Source organism: Syngnathus typhle, linkage group LG3, assembly GCF_033458585.1.
Source record: "Syngnathus typhle isolate RoL2023-S1 ecotype Sweden linkage group LG3, RoL_Styp_1.0, whole genome shotgun sequence".
In the NCBI taxonomy this organism is placed as follows: domain Eukaryota; kingdom Metazoa; phylum Chordata; class Actinopteri; order Syngnathiformes; family Syngnathidae; genus Syngnathus; species Syngnathus typhle.
This window is the reverse complement of record NC_083740.1, coordinates 898,907-919,563: the sequence shown is the minus strand read 5'-3', so window position 1 is coordinate 919,563 and position 20,657 is coordinate 898,907. Positions and strand designations below refer to the sequence as shown.

Sequence of the window (20,657 nt, the reverse complement as noted above, 5' to 3'; positions counted from 1 at the left end):
TTAAATCAACATTTTCTCGGTATTTATAGTTGGAGTCTTGATATCCTGAAGGCCTTTAGATTTTTTGTTTGTTTGATTTTAACTTAAATTACTACGACTTAAATCCTACTAGTGTTACAATTAAATTATTAGACTAAAATACTTACCGGAGAACTTCTCGCAGAAGTAACTTAAGCTATTAGCCAGCATCAACAAGTCACCCTTTTTCAATCGCCTTAAGGTGACATCCTCAACTTGACCACTAGATGGTGACAGAAACAAAGACAAACCTGAGATCAAATCCATGTTAAAGTTGTTTTAATTTCACATCTTTTTGTTTTTCAACATTTATTTTCCAGCTTGAATTATATCATTACCACAGTTTGGACATGTACATCATTAATACTTTGTTTTTGTTATTTTAAAATGTTTTAATGTCCATTACGTTACAAGATGAGATCATCTCCCCAAAAATTAGGTGCTGATATCAGGAGCATGAGGACAATTTAAAAACATTATGAAAGGCGTCGAATGCTCGTTGAACGTAGCATGACGCAGCTAAGTAGAGAAGTGATCCTAAAAACACAAGATTGTCTCGCTATTATGACAAGTGGTAGTTAACCCAATGAATTCCAATGTGCTAATCCTGTACAGGGTCGGATATTACACGACCTTCCGAGTTGACTACGACACTCACAATGCTAATGCTAAAGCTAATAATTTATGCCAGATGGTTAAAAACGATGTAGTTCTGGCTCATTTGTTGACGCGACGACATCCTGTGGATTCCTTTAAAAATAATCTTAGCATTCCTGTCCAAGCACTAAAAATTGTGATCTGTAAAGGTTCGAAGGTCGCGTAGATGCTAATGTCCTTGCCAAGTTGTACGATTTACGATGCGCATGTGCATAGTAAGAGGACATTTAGACAAGAATAGCTAAACAAAATAAAAAACTTTCGTTAAGATGACAATGGTTTAAAAATGTAATTATTTGAGAAAAGGCAATGTACTTGCGTTTTTCGCTAACACGTGAAAGGTCAAAAAGAACCTCGTCGAAAAATTCACTTGCTAGGTTGTTGCCGCATAAACAAACATCGGTAAAAACGTCGTTTGATTTCAATGACAACATTGTAAAATGTAAGTACATGGAAAAAGTTCCCAACTTAACGCTAAAACAAAAAAAGCGCAGCCATAGTGTTTATGCTAACGACGCAGCCGTGACACACGTGCCTTTCCTCACATAAAGCGACATCGCCAACTACTGGCCTGCCATGCATACTACACATTTTCAGTTTGTGTGCATCTGTGTCATTACAAATGCACATTTTAGAAAAATTGGAAGTTACCATTCCAGACTAAAACGCTAAGTGTTTATGCTAACTGCGCTTTCCCAGCAAGTCTACATGTACAACGCAAAATGACAGCGCCATCTACTGGCCCGGCATGCACATTACAGAATTTTCAGCCATTTTTTTTTTCTTCAGATTTGCGTGACAATTGTTTCGCATTTTTCATTCACTCTAGCAACGGCTAAAAACAGCCTTATGTTCGGAAAGATTTGAAAATTTTCGGCAAGTGTGTAGTGGCTATATGTCTCGAATGTAAACAAAGTTGAGCGAAATGTGACGCTAACCACGCCACACCTGCGTGCATGCGCACGTTCACGACTACAGTCTTTACATACTGTACAGTAGCAGGAGCAACATTGGCAGTGTCCCGTTTAGCCTTCAAAAAGTCGCCTCAAAGAAAAAAAAAAATTGTGCTCATGAGGACTCAAAAAAAAGCTCATCACAGTATCACTTGTGGTAGAATACTTGGGGGAGGAAAAAAAGTTTAAAAACAGAATTTTTTTTTTTCTTTCTTGCCGACTTATGTTAGCACCAAGCAAGCAATTTCCTGCTTTTCCCAAAGTCCTTCCTCCTCTTTATCCTTCCATTGCAGCTTGAATTCTTATCGTTTCAGCTTTTTTTTTTCTATTTACATGGAAAGCAAGCTTTTTTTTTTTTCTAGCATCTAATTCAGGCACCCTTTATCATTTTGGCACATGGTGGGCCTCTCGGTTGAAACGCTCCCGAGTGAATTCCAGAAAAAAAAGTCAGCTGTATGGACAAGTCTTGGTTATTTAGGTGATGATGATGTTAGACTAGATGTGTGTGAATGTCTGTGTGTGTGTGTGTGTGTGTGAGTCTAAATTTGTGCATATGTGTGAAATACAGCAACATAAGTGCACGGCACAGCACATCACCAGTTAATAAATCAGTGGTGGAGTTATGATTCATATTTACAATTTCTGTACAGTGTGTGTGTGTGTGTGTATGTGTGTGTCGGGGGGGGGGGACGTGTCTAATGATCGGTCACTAGTGGACCGAAGACTGCGGCCGGGCGGTTGCGTGGGGCCGGCTGGCCGGGTCCAGCTGGTTGTTGGGGACGGAGCGGCGGTTCTGGTCGGGGCGGTTGGTGGCCAGGTATTTGGCCCTCATACTGGAGGTGTACTGAGGACCACCGGGAAGGAAGGAAGGAAGGAAGGAAGGGGGCAGTAGAGGTCAAAGGATAGAAAATAAGAAGACCAAAGAAAATTTTCAATTGAATAAATGCTGAGTTGTGTTTGAATAGTGGGAGAATGGTAGGAAGAGTGGGCGGGTGGGTTCAGAAAGATGCTATGGGAGTAGGTGAAAGTTGCTAGGTAGCTAGGACAGTAGGATGGAAAATATGGATAGAGTTGAGAGGTAGGTAGGAGGTTGAAAGGAGATCAGTCAGTCAGTTGGAAGACGTGGGATGCAGGTAGGTAGCTAGGTGGGTTGCTAGGGACTTGGTTAAGTTGGTAGGCTGGGAGGAACTGTAGCTATAGTCAACAGAAACAGCGCAGGGGAGATTGGTTGGTCAATGGAACATTTTGGTTGGTGGGGAGGTAGGACGGTTAGTTGGTTGGTTGGTTCATAGGTAGGGTGAGTAAGAGGGAAGTACTAAGTAGATCGGTTGGGAGAAGATTGTTAAGTCGGTTGGCAGACAGTTGGAACGCTTCGTTGAGATGTAAGTAGGTCATCGGATTGGTTGGTCAGTCAGTCAGTAGGTAGGCAAGCAAGTGCAACACGGGTACGTTAGTAGGTAGGGAGGTAGATGACATCATGACAGAAATACTTGGACCAGTCATTTGGACAGCCGGGGTTTGATTACGTTGATTAATTAACAATCAATTAGGTGGAGATGATGTTATTGTCAATGACTCGTTGATTAAATGGTTAGTGCTCTAGTTCTGAAGTTAGCCTGCTAACCAGTTAGCCGCCGATCACCCGCTACATCTCGCTAGCATGTAGCGAGTGCACGCCGCAACAAGGACACACACACCTCCAATCAAATGCACACAATGAAACATTGGGGGAGGGGGGAGGCAGGGCTGGGATGGTGCGGGGTGGGGCGGGTTCCGAGGGGCTGCTTCGCCTGAAAAACTCTTACTTGGACTCCCTTTAGTCAACCTGCAGACATCAGAAGTAGAGGACTCGTCTATTCGCGTTTGCCCAGGCTGCCAAAATGACCCTGATCCAGACCGTGGGGTGAAGGGGGGGATGGGGGGGGCTACCTTCCAATAGCCCGCACAAGTAACAAACGTCCAATTGCTAGCGCGGCTTATTGGAAGGCAGCCTGCGTGCGAGGTGGGGGAATGTTCTAGAAAGTGTGCACTTACAGAGGGTGGAGGGGACTCCCTGCCAATCAAAGGGGTGTTCTCACACCGGGGGGTCTGAAAGTTTGCGTTCTGGTTCCTGCGTTGTAGAATCAAAGGTTACTGCGGGCGGCGGACAGACGGCTCGGCTCGCGGCTTGGCTTCTCAACTGCTGCTAGCCTCAAATCATCTGGAAAGTTTCCATGATGCTCTTTTGGATACCGATTTGGTGGTGTGAAGCAGGCAGGTTGGCTAATTTGCTCAAACATCACAAGGGAAACTATCTATGAAAATCACGTTTCCACCAAGCCGTACGGGTTTGGAAGGTTTGGGATGGAAGTCGTCGGCGTCGGCGCGCAACCGCTCCGCCTACCGTTGTCACTTGCGCTCCGAATTAGAGTAGCAAAAATCGATACTAAATAAAACCGTTAGCTAGCGGATCTCGACAGATCCATTATCCTGAACGCGTTAACAAAAACTGCCATACCGAACCCAAGTCTAGCGTACTTGATGGAAAGGTTGTTTTTTTTTGTACTCCCTCATAATGTTATTGTTGCCTTTCCTATCTTAGCTAGCCCTAGCGTGGTGCGCTAACTCACATGTACTCAGTGACGGGGGCATTGCTGACGGTGTGGGCGGTGGCGGGCAGGCTAGCTTCGCTACCGTAGCTGGAGCCGCAGCTGTAGAGACTGGGCATGTGAACGCGGTACAGGTTATCGTGAGCGCCGCCGCCGCCGCCCCGCGAGGCGCCCGACTCGTCCTCTCCGTCCTCCTCATCCGTCCTTTTGGGGGAGTGGGAGGGGTTAGGGATCGGCGGAAAGGATGGGTGGTAAGGGGCGGAGACAACAGATTGTAAACAAACAGCAGAAGAGGAGAGGGGCCAGGTCTAGTGAGCTCGTCGACAACATGCCCGCAAAAGCGTCAGAGCAGCGCGATGCTAACGCTAATGTCGATAAACATGCAGCCAATCGGTGGACATGCAGCCGTTTGTCCCTCCCTGCAGTCTCAGACAAGGGCGGCTGGTGCTCCATGGAACTTAAAGCAAATAATAAAAATACAAATATGATGATGATGATGATAATAATAATATGGGCTGGTTGGGGGGCTAATTTTCTGAAACAAAAATGGTCCAAAATGTAAAGCAGCCGCAAAGGAAAGGTTGGCGTTGATTTTGGAAGGTGGATTTCTTTACACTGCAGTTTAAAAACTGCAGAAAATATGAACAACGTCAACAAAGCAGAGCTACACTTGAATATGAGAAATAAGGAAATCACAATCGAATCATGAATTTGTCATTTCCTTAGTTCAGCAAACGCGCACAGTATGTTTTCGCCCTGACTGACCGCTAGGGGGCGACATTTCTCTGTTCCAGTCCCAGCATGATGCGCCAAAAAGCGACACCGCAAACTTTTGAGTTTCAAATAAAGGATGGGGTCCAATTCGAGTGCTTGCGGCTGACGACATGGAACGGAGCCGGCGTGTCAAGACCGAACGTCGTTCGAGACGTCATCCGTACGCGGCATGTCGAGCTTTGCAGGACGTTGTGGGGGGATGAGAGGAGGGAAAAGGAAGGAATGGGGCAACAGAAGGAAGGAAGGAAGCAACAGAAGGAGGAAGTGGGACACGTTGGGGAGGAGGGGGCAGAAATAAAGCACAATCTGGTGCTGGCGGGCAGAAAAGGAAGGATGGATGATGCGGGGGGGGGGGGGACGCGCCACTCAAGGAAGGACGACATGCAAAGACTCCTCAAGCTTTCCACGACAATCCCAGGAGCAGGGCTTCCTAAACTCTACGGCTTCTCACGGTGCAATATAATATAATAATAATAATAATCTCATTATGGATTCAAGTCACCATATGACAAAAACCAAAACATCACTCTGCGTGTATGATCAAATTTGACAAGAAGTTGTCATTTCACCAAAGCAATAAGATGTATGAAAAAAAAAAAAAAAATGAAAAGGATTTTTGCAAAAAAAGAAAGATGTTTATCTCATTTTCTAAAGGAAAAAAAAAATCAGAATACTGATTTGAAAGAATGTCGTAATGGTCACTGTTGTTTTGCGAAAAGCAATGAAAAAATATAATTTTGCAAGAACCAATCAAATCCTAATTTTGCCAGAATGGCGTCATTTTATCAATGAACGTTAACTCCATCAAATTAGTATATCGAAGTTATGCTGTCGTGAGGTCACAATTAAGTCAGACAATGTCAGAGTTTGTCAGTCAACATTCCTTCATCAAGTTCTGAGCCAAGAGAAGTTGAGGAAACCCCGCTAACTACCAGTTAGTAGCATGTTAGCATTAGCATTCATCGCATTGCTGCACGTGTGTGCGTGCGTGCATGCGGCGGCGTTACCTCTTGCCGGGCCAGGTGTGCGGCACGCTGCAGACGATGGAGGAGAACATGAGCGCCGTGACGAAGGAGAAGAGCACCAAGTAGATGACGCCCTCCACGCCGTCGTAGCACAAGCCCGTCAGAGCCTGCACGTAGTCCTGCCACACGCAGGTAGGGGGCGCCGGTGACAAAACAGTTGGGCAAACGAACGTCTGGTAGGATTTCGGCTCTGCTCACCATGTGCAGGCTGCGACAATCCACCAGCGCCGTCAGCTGGTGCAGGCCCACCTCCGTGGAGTTCAGCACCGACTGGATCTGGTCCAGACTCGCCTGGAAGAATATTTGTGAGAATCGAGATGGGAAACTTGTAACACGGGGGGGAAAGTTGTCGCTCGCCTACGTGCGAGGGAAACGGCGCACGCACCTTGGTGTTGGCGTATTCCCGCGTGGCCGATCGCAAAAGCTCAGACACGTCGTCCTGCATCTCCACCAACGCTTTGTGACTCCCCGACAGCCTCTACACACACGCACAAGTAGGCATCTTTGAAACGGTGGAGAACCAATATGCATTTTGGCTTCCAAAGTGAGACTTTTCCCACACAGCGACTCAAAATGAATGATCACATTAGCTGCGTCGTCCAACGAAACGTCTCGTTCGGTGTTCTGTTGTTTTTAGCGCCCTCTTGTGGCCATTTGTGGTAAAATCCAACCTTTCCATTGAGCTCATTTCCTGTTTGTAGAATCCTGATAACCATTTTCAGTGTGTATTTAGTTCATGTGTTTTTAAGATTTGCATTTTTCTTTGTCTTGCTACCAAAACATTTATTTTTTCTATCCGCTGCCGGTCGGGTCCCTCAACTGTATCACTTTGAACATTTGATGAATTCCATAAAATGGTCCACTTACTTGCTGGAAGGGGTTGACTTGTCCCGGGCTGCACTTTAGGTAATACTGCAGAATATCTGAAAAGGAAACACGGATGTAAATAAAACGGTGGGGGGGGGGGGGGGGGGTGGCGAGTCGCTGCACACACTGTAAAGAGGAAACGCAATTTAGATTTGATATTTACAAAACGCAGACAGGCGGGCACATATGCATGCGATTTGTCGAGCTCCCAAATGGCATATCGTGCGTGTGCGTGTCTCAGTGTGCGTTCTCTTTGTCGGTCTAAATGGCCACCGTGCCAGTCAGCCAGAGCGGAAACAACTGAACGTCAACAGATCTCATTAAGACAAGAGGAACTGAGGAGGAAATGGGGAGGCAGGCTAAAAATGGCACGCTGCAAATGTAATAGGCCGTCGTTTAGAAATGTCCCATGGCGCCATCAAAGTCAATCAAACACACCTTGCTGGATGACGGCGTTCTCCTGGGTGGCGCGGGCGATGTAGGCGTCGGGAGAATCGCAGAAGTCACTGGCCGACTGCGAGCAAACGCGAGGAGGAGATGACGTCAGTGCGGAGCCGGGCGGCGGCTTTGCTACGTTGCCGTGGCGACGGGCTTACCGCGGCGACGGCCAGTTCCAGGCCCAGGGACGCCCAGCTGATGACGAGCGTCAGCACGCCCAGCAGGCACACGCTGCCGACGGGCACAAACCACATCGATGTGACGCGATCGCCAAGGTGACGGAGCAAAACAATCCAAATGTGGCCACACGTACCCGATCAGAGTTCCTCTGGAGTTCCGGATAAGTCCGAAGAGAACCAGGAGGCAAATGAGGACGTCGAACAAGAGCAGGCCGAGGTAGCCCAACCACCTGCAAGCAGTTTGGGAAAATGGTCAATCAAGATATTCTGAACTTTGTGCAGATTTTCAAGTTGTATCCAAATCAAGACATTGACAACGGCCATTAATCGTCACTCAATCAATCATCAATCATCCGTTGCCAGTGGTGACCTGTAGAAGTCGAAGGCCTCGGTTTGCCGGGCCAGGTTCTCCAGAGACACGGCCGTGTTGGACCAGAAGGGCACGTCGACCAGGAGCTTGAGCAGCTCGTCCAGCTGTCCCTGCAGCTTCTGGACGATGGACACATAGTCCGTCTGCTCCTGGTAGACGGTCTCCAGCTGGGCCAGGTTCTCCTCCACCGTCTGGTTCAGCGCCGCCGCATTGTCCCACACCTGAGTCGGGAACACGTCATCGCGATTGATACGACACGTGCGCTACGGCCCCCTCTAGCGGCAGGCGGAAGAATACCTCCAACGTTCATTTAATACCATTTTTTTTTCTCCTCACCAATTTCTCGATGCCCGACACGGTGCGGTTGGCGTGGCGCAGGGAGTAAGCCAGGCGACTGGCGCCGTCGCTGGACTCGCCGTTCCCGTAGAAGCCCACGGCGATGCCGGCGCTGAAGGGAAAAACAAACGGATGGTGAGGAAGGCCGACGTGTACGTCGCCGCTGCTCGTGCAGGAGAATTTACAGCTACCGTTAGAGGGAATTTGCGTGTTCGAATTTGCGGGCGGCTAAGACATAAATCCTCGTCTGCAGACGGAAACGAGAAGGAAGCGGCCATTAGCATCGATTGTACTTTATGGGCTTTTTTTATGATCTTCTTAATGTGCTTTCACGCTGCCACTTCATCATCTCCCCACAACCAACGTGCGTTTACATTCTGCCGGGACCAGACGTTTACATTTGCGCTCATAAACGAACGCTTTACCCCCAATAGACGCCTCAGTAAATAAATAAACACACGCGCGCGCAGATATTTTAGCGAATGATGACATTTGCAAAGCTGCAAGAGAAGTAACACTTTGTCAATGAGTCATGGCGACACACAAACAGCTTTCCTTGTGACCGTAAATTTCACTTCTGTTCTCTGCAGCCAGTCGGCTTCTGTTGCCACGGCAACCTTTCTAGGCCAGCGAGAGGCCCAAGCAGAGAACGGAAGAATAAATAGAAGAGGAGGGAGGGGAGGGAGGGTGGGAAATCACCATGACGAGTTGAGGATGAAGAGGACGAGGATGAAGCGCCAAGGCAGAAAATGAAGGCATCCCGTCAATCAAATTTCATGTGTGCAGACAAACACGGAGCAGAAGGTCTCACCTGCACACCAGGGTGGCGATGATGACGCACCAGGCGGTGCAGCAGCAGTCGGCGCTGGGCCGCTGAGAGTTGGCGTGGTGCGTCGACGACGACGACGACGACTCGTTGCTCTTGCGCCGGCGGCAGCAAAGCCAGAAGGAGTAAAAAAGGAGGAACAGGAGGTCCAGACCCAAACACAGCAGAGCCACCGAGCCCAGCAGCAGCACAGACTGGGAAGACACAGGCAAACCACCACCAAGAGTTCAAATGTCTTCAGACAGACTGCTGTTAGCTTCTTGCGCTAGCAGCGGACATATTTTTGCCTGTCCACAATGAAATCGATAATAAGAGAAACAAAATACAAAAGTCAAAACAGCAGGGGCCCTAAAACAGAACCCTGTGGATTGCCATGACTTTTCAACAAATAATAAGTAGCTTCCCGGTAAAAAATGTGAATTTCAGAAGGCCAAACCGCGGATATCTATGAAACAGAAAGGAGGCGCAAGATTTTCCTGCCTAGCCGTGACGCTAGCACATTAGCGTGCCACCATAGACAAGCATGGAGGCAAAACGGCAACGACCAGACACGGGACGCTAACCCGCTAAAAGCTTTCATGTGTAAACCCGAGAGCAGGTGGCGGAGGAGGCGGGAGACCAAAATAAGACGCTAGCTCGTCTACTTCTCGCACTATTCATTTGCTCTACGTGAGCACATTCAGAAGGTATCTGGATCCGTCCGTGTCTGTGCACCCCATGCTCCCCTGGGATGGTCTGGAATAGTCATTTCATTGGGAGGCAGAACCAGGCCGAGAACACGGCGCGCTTACAAAACGCTTCCGCTTGTCCGGCGGACAAAGAGAGCCGGAACATTCTCAGGACTCCGTTTTGGACGGTCACCAAAACAGGCCCCCCTGAACAAGACTTCTCATGACCTGCTTTCTGCGCTCGACCTATGCCCACGTTGCGCAACACGGACCGAACGTGGTTAGCGTCTGCTAGCGGAGAAGAGAAAGAGCACAAAGCTTAACCTGTTTTTCCAATTTTAATCTTTTTTTTTTTCCCCCCCATTCAAAATTCAACCATTTTGTGGGCCGGTGGGAATTGACCCACCGCCAAAATATCGTGTTGAGACGACCGAGCTTTTCGACATATTTCATCGACTGGCGCATCTAACCTGACAGCCGTGAGATTAAGCGCAGCGCCGCCAAAGCGTCAACGCAGATTAAGCGAGGACCAATTAGTTTGTAATTAGCACACTCACTAAGCACACGTGCGTGTGCGTGCGTGTCTTCCTCCAGATCGCTTGGCAGCGTGGAGGAGGAGGATTTAGCGGGCAGCCACTGCGCCGTGATCTACTTTCAATCTGTGCTTTCCAATGTGACACAGATCAATGGTTTCCACCGCAATGACTCGTCCTTGCACCCTGCACCCGCCAGCATTGCGCCATGGCTGCCAAACAACTGCCAGGCTTTCCCCGAGGCGTTCGCTGACCTCCGGTTCATCCCCCCCGCCCGCTTGCTTGCTTTTGACCCAGTCGACAAGACGGGTACCCCGACGCTTTCGAATGCCTCGCAGAACGCTAACGGATGACAATTAAAGGGCGGAGTTTGTGTGTAATTACACGTCACGTGACTCCTGGGTAATGTTCTGCAGCTGCGCTACCGCAAAGCTGACTCTGCAGTTCCAGCGCTTTACAGTAAACACACACACACACACAGACTCGTTCTATTCTGAGGCCCCGACAGAACCTCAGGACACAATCTCCGATTTCAGCTTTCGAGGGAAAAAAAAGCCAGCAAGAGAGAATCACATTGAACGGATTTCTGCCATTGAGCCAAAATGGCTGCCACAGAGAGGCGGCTTCTCTCAAAGAGAAAAAAAACATCTTGGTCGCTTCTTTGCGTGAAAAATGCTAACATTCTAATGTGCTACACGTGCCCTAGCTAGCCAGAAAGTTCTTGAAAAAAAGTTCTTTTGGAAGAAGCTAATATTTGCTTGTCCATTTATTTGATGCTGTTTGGCACAAAATGGCCGCCGGACCCTTTTTCCGGTCGTGGCACCCAAAAATCGGGACAAATGTGTACTGCGACCGCCGGGGTTAGTCTGTGGGAACGAACGGCAATGAAACGTGGCCGTTCCGCTCTTTTGTCGGCTTGAAGATGCTAACAAATGTGTTTCAAGCGCAACACATTTGAGCCAAAATGGCTGCCGCTTTTGGCCCCCAATAGCAGATCGTGCCAAAGGGTCGCCATATTTGTTTGCGGACGCGTGAAAGCCTCCGGGACAATCGAAAGAGGCCTTGGCTGCGGGAAAAGTGAAAGAGAGCGTTCTTTTCTTTTCAGCCGACACCCCCTCGGCCCCTTCCATCTCATTGGACCCCCGCCTTCTTCTTCTTCTTGTCATTCTCACCCACTTTCCCTGCCTCTCACCATCTCGCCCCAATTAATGATGCACCCTGAATGGAGCCCCTTCACTTCCCCCCTCCCCTACACAAAAGGCCCCGAGGGAGGTTTGTGACCTCACCTCTTCAAACCAACGCCAAGTGCTAAATACGCACTGACGCAGAAAGGCAGCACACATGTGACTAACACGGTAGGACATACAGGAAGTCTATCGAGGGGGGGGGGGGGGGTCGGAAACATATGGCACGTGGGCCAGAATGGGCCCATCTGTAAATTCTGCGTAAAAATGAAAAGCATTTTTCTTCCAGTCCAGCCCGCTTGGGATGAATTTGGGGTGAATGTGGTCCCTGAACTAAAATGTCACCCCTGGTTTACACCATCGGGGCGGGGAGGGGGCTACTTAAAATTCCACTGCACACACACACACACACACACACAAAGAGCCTCAGTTAAGCAGTGAATGTCTCACAGGAAGTCGCCATTTAGAAGAAAAAGCACCTCCCACGGCTCATCAAGCCTGCGCCTCTTGAGGCTTTTTATCCTCTTCCACCTCTTCGTTTCCCACCAGCGCCACCATCATCATCCTCCTCCCATTACCCCCTCCCTCCGCATTTTGTTTTGTACACGACTGCGGCGGCGGCGGCGTTTCGCCTTCCCACGCCGTCAGTGGCGCAAATGAAGTCACCGGCAGACGTGAGTTGACGCAACTGCAGATAGAGCAGGCATCTACCATGGTGTTTTAGGAGCAAGAGCAAGAAGCATAAAAAAAATGGAAGTGGTGTGAGCATGTCAAAGTCCAACTGAGCCAACTGAGTCGGCGCCATTTCTTCTTATCGTTTTTTCAGTCTGCAAAATGTTTTTATTTCTTTAAAAAAAAACTAAAAAAAACCCAATGATTTCCACATTTTTAAAAAAATCCTTAAAAAAAAAAAAGAATGGTTTATCAATTTTACAAAACCTTTCAACTTTTTCTTCTAAAAGAAAAAGCGTAAATGAAATGCGGGCGACGTACCTTTTGATACTCGGGGTCTTGGGGCCGGAAGTCGCTGCTGACCAACTGGAAGTCCAAGTTGAAATGAGGCAAGCGGTGGAGTAGGTTCACCCACCACGGCGGCGAGTAGTTGACCACGGCCGCCATCTTGGAGACGGGATGGCTGGCTAAATCACGTTTACTCGCGTAGATGCTGACAGGAGGGGGAATAAAAATTGGATGGGTTAGAAAACTTTAGAGAACACATTTTATGTCAGAAGGGGCAAATTTCTTTTGTGTCATCTGAAAAACTTTCTTAACAATAATATGTAATGCTTTCTCACGTTTGTTACATTTATGGAAGATGAATTTTGATCCATCGCCAGTTGCCAGCTACTGAAAATGACATCATAGTTGCTCAACCAATCAGATCAGTTGTTGTCTGGGATTGAGCCGTGGTTGGTCATTGATGAGCTCTTGAAAACAATTTACAAGTTTATGAAAATGGAAAAAAATATTTTCGTCTTAAAGATACATTTTGATTATTTCCTCTTAATTCCAATGTTCAAATTGAAAATAAATCAGCTTTCTTTCTTTGAAATCATCAACTTAAATATTAATCATGGCTGTCCATTTTCTCTTCTATTCACTCTGGAATTTGATTTTTTAAAAATTACTTTTCAAATGTCCTCTACAATATTTGCTAAAAATAAAACAAGAGCATTTTTGTCAAATTTCTCCAAAGAGTTCTGGAATTTGTTGGCCTTGCCGAGTGGCACACGTCTTGCCTGCCTGTCTGTCTGTCTGTCCTGATTTCTCCTTGGGCAGGTGAGCGTCCATCCATCCATCCATGCATCCCTCCATCCATCCACGTGGATGAGTCAACTCACCTGCGTGTGCTCCTTCCACGTCAATTATTTCCACGCCAGATTGACACCTCTTGACTTTGCCATCGATTTTGTTGCAAGTAAACAACAAGCTCATGGAGGGGCAATGAGCGAAGGGGGGGCACACTTCAACAAAAGGGCTCATTGTGTATGCACGCACATTATCACGACTTGCACACTGACAATAGAAGACGAAAATGAAGCTCGCCGCCACAACTAACAATGACCACCAAAAAAAAAAAAATGGCCGTTGAATTCCATCTACGCTCAGCATCCGTCCGAGCGCGCCGACACACAAACACACATGTGGGTCACGCAAAGGCGAACGAACGACCGCCCGAACCCGCAGTCGAGCCTCCGTCGTCTCGGATTAGCTCACTCGCGTCAGCCCGGCTTTGTCCTCACCGAGTGCCGCAGTCTCGGCGGCCGAGTCTCCACGACAACATAACCACCGCCATTCCGTCCCGCTTACCTTTCGGCTCGCTCGGCGTGTCGTCTTCTCCGTGCCGCATCAACGCGGCGGCGGCCGGCCGGTCGCTCGGTCGTTCGGGTCGATCGGCGGCGCGCGTTCACCGGCGCTGCCCGGCGACCATTTCCAGCCTCCTGCGGGGTTGGTCGCTCCAAAAGCTTTGTGTCGTTCACCGGGTAGCGATGGCGACCACCGCCCCGCTCCTGCACATATTAACCGCGGAGGTGATTAACTAAACACACACGCACGAGGAAAAGTGTTTCAAGATCCGAGAAGACAGCGCGGAGGCTTTGCGGGAGGGAGCACACGGACCGTGCGCGCGCCTGAGCGTGCGCGGGCGTGCGTGTCGAGCAAAGAAAGAGAAAGAGAGCGAAGTGGCGACCCCTAGCGGACAGCAACATTTTAAAAAATAACGTCATCGATTGGCAAAATCAACGAGAGCGTACATCAGAAACAAAAATTCAAGAACGAGATAAATGTCCGTTTGAAATCATAGGTTTCACCTTTTTTTTAAGTCCTACCTCATTGCTCTTCCATCAACTTTTAAGTTTCTTCAAATTTTAATCTAAAAAAAATAACATTTCTCCAAAACGGACCAAAACCTAAATAGTTCTTTCCTTTGAAATGGACAGCTGGGACTGATGCAATAAAATAACGCAAACCATCTGAGCTCAGGCCTCCTCCAAGGCCAAGCATTCCATATCTGGAGCTGCAATTTCTTTTCCAGTCACATCGCGTTCGTACATCTTTTGATTACGATGTAAAAGCATCAACGAGTCCCGCGCTGACGACGATAACGCTTTTTATTTTTGCTGTTTAAAAAAATAAATAAATAAGGGAAGAGCATCCAACTTTCCAGGCTGACGTGGTGGCGTTCATTTATTAGATGGCTTCCCGAAACTGAAATGTGGCAGGAGTCTTTTTTTTTAAAAACTAATTTACAAAAAGTACAATAATGTTGCCCGTGAGTAACTGTGCTCTACCTCGTCGTGTCAGTAAGACTTTTAAAGACACGTCTCGAAGGCTCATTCAAACATTTTTTTCCAGTGCGGCTCACTCAGTACGAAAAAAAAAACAACCTACAAGCTTTATATCAGCTACGAGAATGTCCACGTTGGTAGGCACTTAGGCGGCAGGCGATGGATTTCACGCAAGAGTTCCACTGCCAAAACAAAGTCCGGAGTTGACTTTACGGCGCGAGAGATTTTCCCCGCCCGTCGGCGCTTTGCGGTCACAGGATCCGGGCCTCTCTGTTTCTCCGAGGGTACGACTCTGCCACGATGATGTCGTCCGAATCGTCAGAGTTCTCCGAATAGGCATCGTCTCCGGCGTCCACCTCTGACTGGGCTGCGTCTGAGACAAAGCGTTCCGAGTCAACTCATTTTTCTGTCGGATTTCAAACAATCCCGTTTTTTCCTGATGTAATTCCACTGCGCACCACTAGATGGTGAAGGAAGAAGAATTCAAACAGGAACTATTGAGCTCCGCCTGTTTTTTTGCTGAATGTCAACGTCAAGCCGACTTTTCAACTCCTCAACAATGGCTGTCGCTCGTTTTAATAAAGTGCACGATTGTCGATGCGTGCGCGAACCTTTAGGGGGCGTCAGCGGTTTGTGCGTCCTGGAGGCAGGCCACGGCGCTTCCTTGTCCGAACTCCTTTTAGCGGCGCTGGCGTTTGTGTGGAACGTCATCTGGTTTGGCAAACTGTTTGAAGTGTTACACGCACGCACGCACGCACGCCTTGAGCTGTTCTCGTACGAGCGTCTCACCTGTGCGTAAGGTGTTGCGTGCGAGTCAGGTGGCCCCTGAACGCAGCCTGGATACTGACCAAGGACTCGTCATCCAGGACTCCTCCGCCCGGCGGAATGGTGGAATCACCAGCCTGGAGGGGGCATTTTAACACGGCGCCGCAAGTCAGACAAGTCCGGTTGATTGGCTCGCTCATTTCCCACGTCCGGCCCGCGTCATGTTCCGTACCTCACTTTTGTTGTTCCCGCCGGAGGCCCGGGTCTCCGTATCCGGCTCGCCGCGGTCGTGTCCTTCTTCCTCTTCGTCACACTCGTCGTCATCTTTGTCCGTGTCATCCCGGTGCGCACTGGCCCGGCTTTCGTCACGGGACTGGTTTCCCTTCTCCTTGAGGATCTCCACCAGTTTCCTCAGCTGCTCCAATTCCTGTCTGACAAAAGATGGAGGCGAGGGCGAGCCGGCCCGGCCAGCTCTGCTTACCTTCTGCCTTTGCCGAATCATAGAGCGTATTGACATACTCCTGCTGCCGCCGCTCGCTTTCCAGTTGGCCTCGCCATCGTTCGTCCTCTTGCTCCCTTTTCCTCGTCAGCAGCTGCACTTCCTCCCTGCGAAAGGCAAACGTTCAGAAAACGGCGTCGCCGCGAGCGCCGACGGCCTCGGACGTACCGGTGGCGTCGCCGCTCTAATTCCCGCTCGCTCGTCTGCTCGGCTCTCCAGCGCTCCAGTCGCTTTTCCAGCTCTTCCTTTTCCGCCCTCAACTCTCTGGCTTCGTCGCTGCCGACGACAACGCGCGACGTTATTCTCCCGATCGGGATGAACGCGCCGCCGCTTCGAGGACTCGTGACAAATACGCTAACGTCTTCTTTTACACTCAACCTACTCGCCGTGCCGTCGGGTTTCTTCTTCCGCATCTTGCTGCCGTGTCCTCGTCTGTCTGTCGTCCTCCCTGGAAATACAGACAGACGTCCGTGGCGCTTTCAAGACAGAGGACAAAGGACGAGACGCCGGCGTCGCGGCTCACTGTTTGCTGGCCAGCGCCTGCTGCAGCTGCGTCCTCTCCGCCTCCAGCCGCTCCACGCGTCCACGTAGGTCGAACACCTCCTTCTCCTTGGTGGTCTGCGTCGTCACGTCCTCTGTTTGGACCGCCAGGTTGGAGAGCTTGGCTGGCGCGGTCTGAGTTTCCTGGTGCGCGAGGTGGACGGGCGCGGTCTGACACTCCCGGTCCGATTGATTCCTCGCTTTGAGGGGGGGTCTCTCTTCCAGTCTCTGATTGAACACGCCGAGCGATGATGTCACACATCCATTTCAAATATAGTTTCCACTCACCTTTTCCAGTTCAAGCAGTCTCCTCAAGAGTCTATATCTGCTCCACTCCTTGTAGCCTACGAGATTGAATATTGACATATGACTTCTGATTTCCCGTGGAGGAGCCGCAGGAGCGCCGGGCAACCTTTGATGCCGGCGGCCGGACGCTCGGTGTCCAGCTCCTCCCTGAGCGTGGCGTTGTCCAGCTGCAGCTGTTTGAGGTCCTCGGACAGACGCAGCACGGTGGAGCTCAGCGCCTTCTGCTGCCTGCGGAAAACTTTACCCTCTGCTATTCCGCTGCAAGGCAAAAAGGGTTGAGCCGAGTCACTCCGACCCGGACTTCCTTCGCCTCGTCCGTCGCGTCAAGCAGAAAGCAAATGACGCCGGAAGGAGCGCAAGCAAACCTTTTCTCCGACGCTTCCAGGAGCAACTTGAGTCTCTGGATCTGAAAGATGAAGGCGCACGTATGAACGCCAATCCTCTGGCCCGCGTGACGGAGGCCATCTTTGTTTACCTCCTCAAAGTACTTCTTCACGGTCATCTTCATCTCCTGCAGGTTGGTGGTCCTCAGCTCGCTCTGCAGGTGGCTGCGGCGGAGAATGTCAATGGATTTTTCGATCCAGCTAGCGTTGCAATGCCGAGTGTCACCTGATGACGTTCTCCTTCTCTCGACACTGCTGCTCCAGCTTGAGGATCCTCTGCTTCAGTCCGTTCACCACCTGCGTGCATGGAGGCAATCTAGTTCGTTTTAATCAAAGATTTGAAATTTTATTTTTTGAAGATATACACACTCACCACACTGCCCTCGGGTTTCTTGTCCACCAGGCTGCGAATGTACTCGGACCTCTGCAGAGAGACGCGTTGACTTTCTTTGGTTAATTAAACGGAGACTAGCGCAAGTGCCCGAAGGTTACGTTCTCAAAATGCAATCACATTGGTGGGATCCAGGAACTCCTCCAGCTGCTTCTCCCTTTTGGCGTTGTCATCTTCCAGACGGCGAAGTTTGACTTTCATCTTCTGGTTGTCAGACTTCTGCTCGTTGAGACTCTGAGGTGACAAAATGACACGAGATCTGAATTATTCAAGGCGATCAAAAATGAGCATGACTCGAACCGCATCAAACAAATTGGTCGGGAAAAGTCTTGCTCATCAGTTTTGCTTGAATGGAAGGTTACCTTCTTGAGGAGCGTGATCTCGTGATGCATTTCCTCCTTGTCTCTGGCAACTGCAACAAAGCCGGGATGAAAAATGTCCTCGCTGGCTCGCTCGGCCTCCGCTTACCGTTGGGCGCTGAATGATGATGCTTGCGGCTGGGCAAAGTGTGTCTGGGGAAATCCGGTGTCATGTCCCACTCAGATCGGCGATCTAAAAAAAAAACAAAAGGACAAAAACGTAAAATGAAGTTCCTTCGAATCCTTCAAAATTGAAATCCAATGAAAAAGGGTGTGGTTAAAATAAGACTGCCTTAAATTAGGCAAAAAAGTTCAAATGAGACAATCCCCAGCGAGTTGATCGCTTTAAAAACAAGGACCATAATTTGAAATACGACGGAAAGTCCCCAAAGGGGCCAAAATAAAACTTACCGTAAATCCTCCGAAAGTTAAGCAAGGGAAATCAAGACGAGCATCAATACCCCTAAAAGTTGTCCGTGCAAATATATTCAACACAGCTGTGTATACAAACAAAGAAGGAGCCGGCGCCCCCTGGTGCTTGGAACATGTACCGCGGTGGTTGCTGAGGGACGTGAAGCGAGTCGAGTGGGTCTCCCCGCCGGGCGTGTCACAGAGCGACGTCCACGGGAGCTTCCAGGCGGACATGGCTGCTTTCCTGGCGTGCACGTTCATGCTGGACAGGTACGGGGACCCTGCGTGCGTGCAAAAATGTGGAATTCACTCAAGTGTCGCTTTATTTACAAAAGTAAATAAAGAAATGGTGGCAGGAGACTCACTGAGGGAAGGCGGAGGCTTGCCCAGTTTCTTCTTTGGTGTCTTGAGGAAAAAAATGTGTATGAATTGAAATGAGCTGTTTCCCGGTTAGGAGGAATTCTAACGTGAATGACACACTGTACCTTTTTCGAAAAATCGTCAGAGTACGAGAAGCCATTGTCTGGCTGGATCGCATGTAGAAAAAGTGCATTAGCGTCATTCTGTATGCATATTCTAACAATGGTGTGCCAAAATACCGTCATTTTCGGACTATAAGTCGCGGTTTTTTTCATAGTTTGGGTGGGGGGGGCGACTTATACTCAGGAGCGACTTATATACATATATATGGTTTTTTTTCACTTTTTGGGGCATTTTATGGCTGGTGCGACTTATACTCCGGTGCGACTTATAGTCCAAAAATTACGGTACACACTTATAAATGTGTATTACGGATTTTGTTTTGGGGGGGGGGGATGATTACTGATGTCGCATTGTAACATGACGTTGTTGACGTGAGTAACTCACCGACACCTCGCAGTCTTCATCGGTCGGGATGTCGCTCGCCCCCCCTGACATGATGCTGGCTGACCAGGGAGCACGTTAGGCGGACATGTCAGCCTGCGTTGGCACTCAAGTGGACTGGACACACGAGTGGGCTGCCGGAGACACACGTTGAATTTGTTGATGGTGTGACAGCTCGCAAAATCTAAGTTAGGGTAGGGTTATTCAAAATAGACACAGAAATAGCAGAATGTCCTCGATGACCTTTGACCTGAACTGAAAACGTTGACACATCCTTGTCATCAAAATGTGACGGGCAAATCCATCACTCAAGCCATTTCCCCCTGTTTTCAAAACTTCTCTGTCTTTACCAAGTAAGGCTTCTTCCACCAGGAGCAAATATTTGCCAGCCAAAAGGACGTGTGACGTCACCGCGAAACGGTCCACACCGGAGAAAGGTAAGAGCAAAGATGGCGTCACCAGTTTGTTTCTGACGTCACACTAATTGTTTCTTGTCTACAAGTGATGAGTGTGACATTGTCCTGTGGGAGAAAAAAAACTATTAAAATGAACGACTGTACCTTCGTTGGCGGTCTTCATTTTCTTCCTGTTTTTTTTTTATTAATCTCCAAAAGGGCTAGCACAACAGCACGGTAGCATCGCTAGCATTAAGCCATCATTCCCTTTAAACGGACCGCGGCGTCCGTATTAGCATTAGCATTAGCATTAGCACTGGAGGTCCCTGCTCACTACGCGTCGACTCGTCCGTGTTCTCCACCCGGTCGCTGCTGGATTGCTGGAGACATCGCGTCTCCAAGTTACGAGGAGTTGTTTTTGTCTCGCCGAGGAAGGTGACTTGTTTCACACCAGGTCGTCTAGCAACCAGGCGACTGGGGGAAAGACAAACGGGAAAACCAGAGGGTAAACCGGAAACGCCACAACGTTGCCTACAAAATAAAAGCATTCAATTCTTTGACTCTCTGACGATTCTTTGTCAAACTCGTAAGTGTGTGTATGTATATTGAATATAGTTTCGATAAATAATTATTTTAAAACTTTCTTGACCAAATGGATAAATATATGGACCTTGTAGTTAAAATACAAATGTATTGTGAAAGGAACACCGTTTTCTGTCTCGAGCGAAAAACCGCGTGATCCATATCCAGTGGGAATTTTGAAAATCAACCCAGATAGAGTATGAAAGATTTTTTTTTACTCAAATGCGGCCATCGACATTACCGTTTTTTTCCGTGTATAGTGCGCAAAATTTAACTAATTTATTGTCCTAAAATCTGGGGTGCGCATTATACATGGGTACAAAAAAAAAAAAAAAAAAAAAAAATTTTTAATTTTTTTTTTTTTCTTTTTTTAAGTCCCAATGATCGTTACACACGCAGGGAGGCAATGGGTCCCATTTTTATAGTCTTTGGTATGGTCTTAACTAGGCTGGATGTAAT

The 20,657-nt window shown here is 48.7% G+C and overlaps 2 protein-coding genes across 7 annotated transcripts; both read right to left on the bottom strand.

Annotated features, from left to right (window-relative positions):
- Positions 1-19: 19 nt before the first annotated feature.
- On the bottom strand, positions 20-14,060 carry ttyh3b (tweety family member 3b). 6 transcript variants are annotated; one of them, XM_061275124.1, is made up of 15 exons: positions 13,727-14,060; positions 12,410-12,581; positions 9,017-9,225; positions 8,206-8,317; positions 7,870-8,090; positions 7,634-7,729; positions 7,479-7,551; positions 7,321-7,396; positions 6,883-6,938; positions 6,401-6,493; positions 6,214-6,306; positions 5,998-6,134; positions 4,238-4,420; positions 3,663-3,738; positions 271-2,472 (listed from the first exon to the last, which is right to left on the bottom strand). In XM_061275124.1, exons 2-15 carry the CDS (start codon positions 12,533-12,535, stop codon positions 2,338-2,340), a joined length of 1,686 nt encoding a protein of 561 aa, XP_061131108.1. In that variant the 5' UTR covers positions 12,536-12,581; positions 13,727-14,060; the 3' UTR covers positions 271-2,337. The 6 variants fall into 6 exon arrangements, with proteins under 6 accessions (XP_061131110.1, XP_061131108.1, XP_061131105.1 ...); XM_061275125.1 differs by having other exon boundaries at positions 2,333-2,472; positions 4,302-4,420; XM_061275121.1 differs by having other exon boundaries at positions 2,330-3,738.
- A 511-nt stretch (positions 14,061-14,571) lies between these two features.
- On the bottom strand, positions 14,572-20,129 carry iqce (IQ motif containing E). The gene is made up of 22 exons (XM_061275120.1): positions 19,782-20,129; positions 19,225-19,355; positions 18,843-18,884; positions 18,723-18,762; positions 18,498-18,638; positions 18,056-18,139; positions 17,950-17,999; positions 17,708-17,821; positions 17,570-17,620; positions 17,423-17,493; positions 17,289-17,361; positions 17,179-17,219; positions 16,920-17,071; positions 16,796-16,851; positions 16,491-16,735; positions 16,350-16,415; positions 16,136-16,243; positions 15,988-16,074; positions 15,701-15,899; positions 15,493-15,605; positions 15,315-15,427; positions 14,572-15,076 (listed from the first exon to the last, which is right to left on the bottom strand). The coding sequence occupies exons 2-22, from the start codon at positions 19,273-19,275 to the stop codon at positions 14,955-14,957; spliced, it is 2,019 nt and encodes a 672-aa protein (XP_061131104.1). The 5' UTR covers positions 19,276-19,355; positions 19,782-20,129; the 3' UTR covers positions 14,572-14,954.
- Between the last annotated feature and the right edge of the window lie 528 nt (positions 20,130-20,657).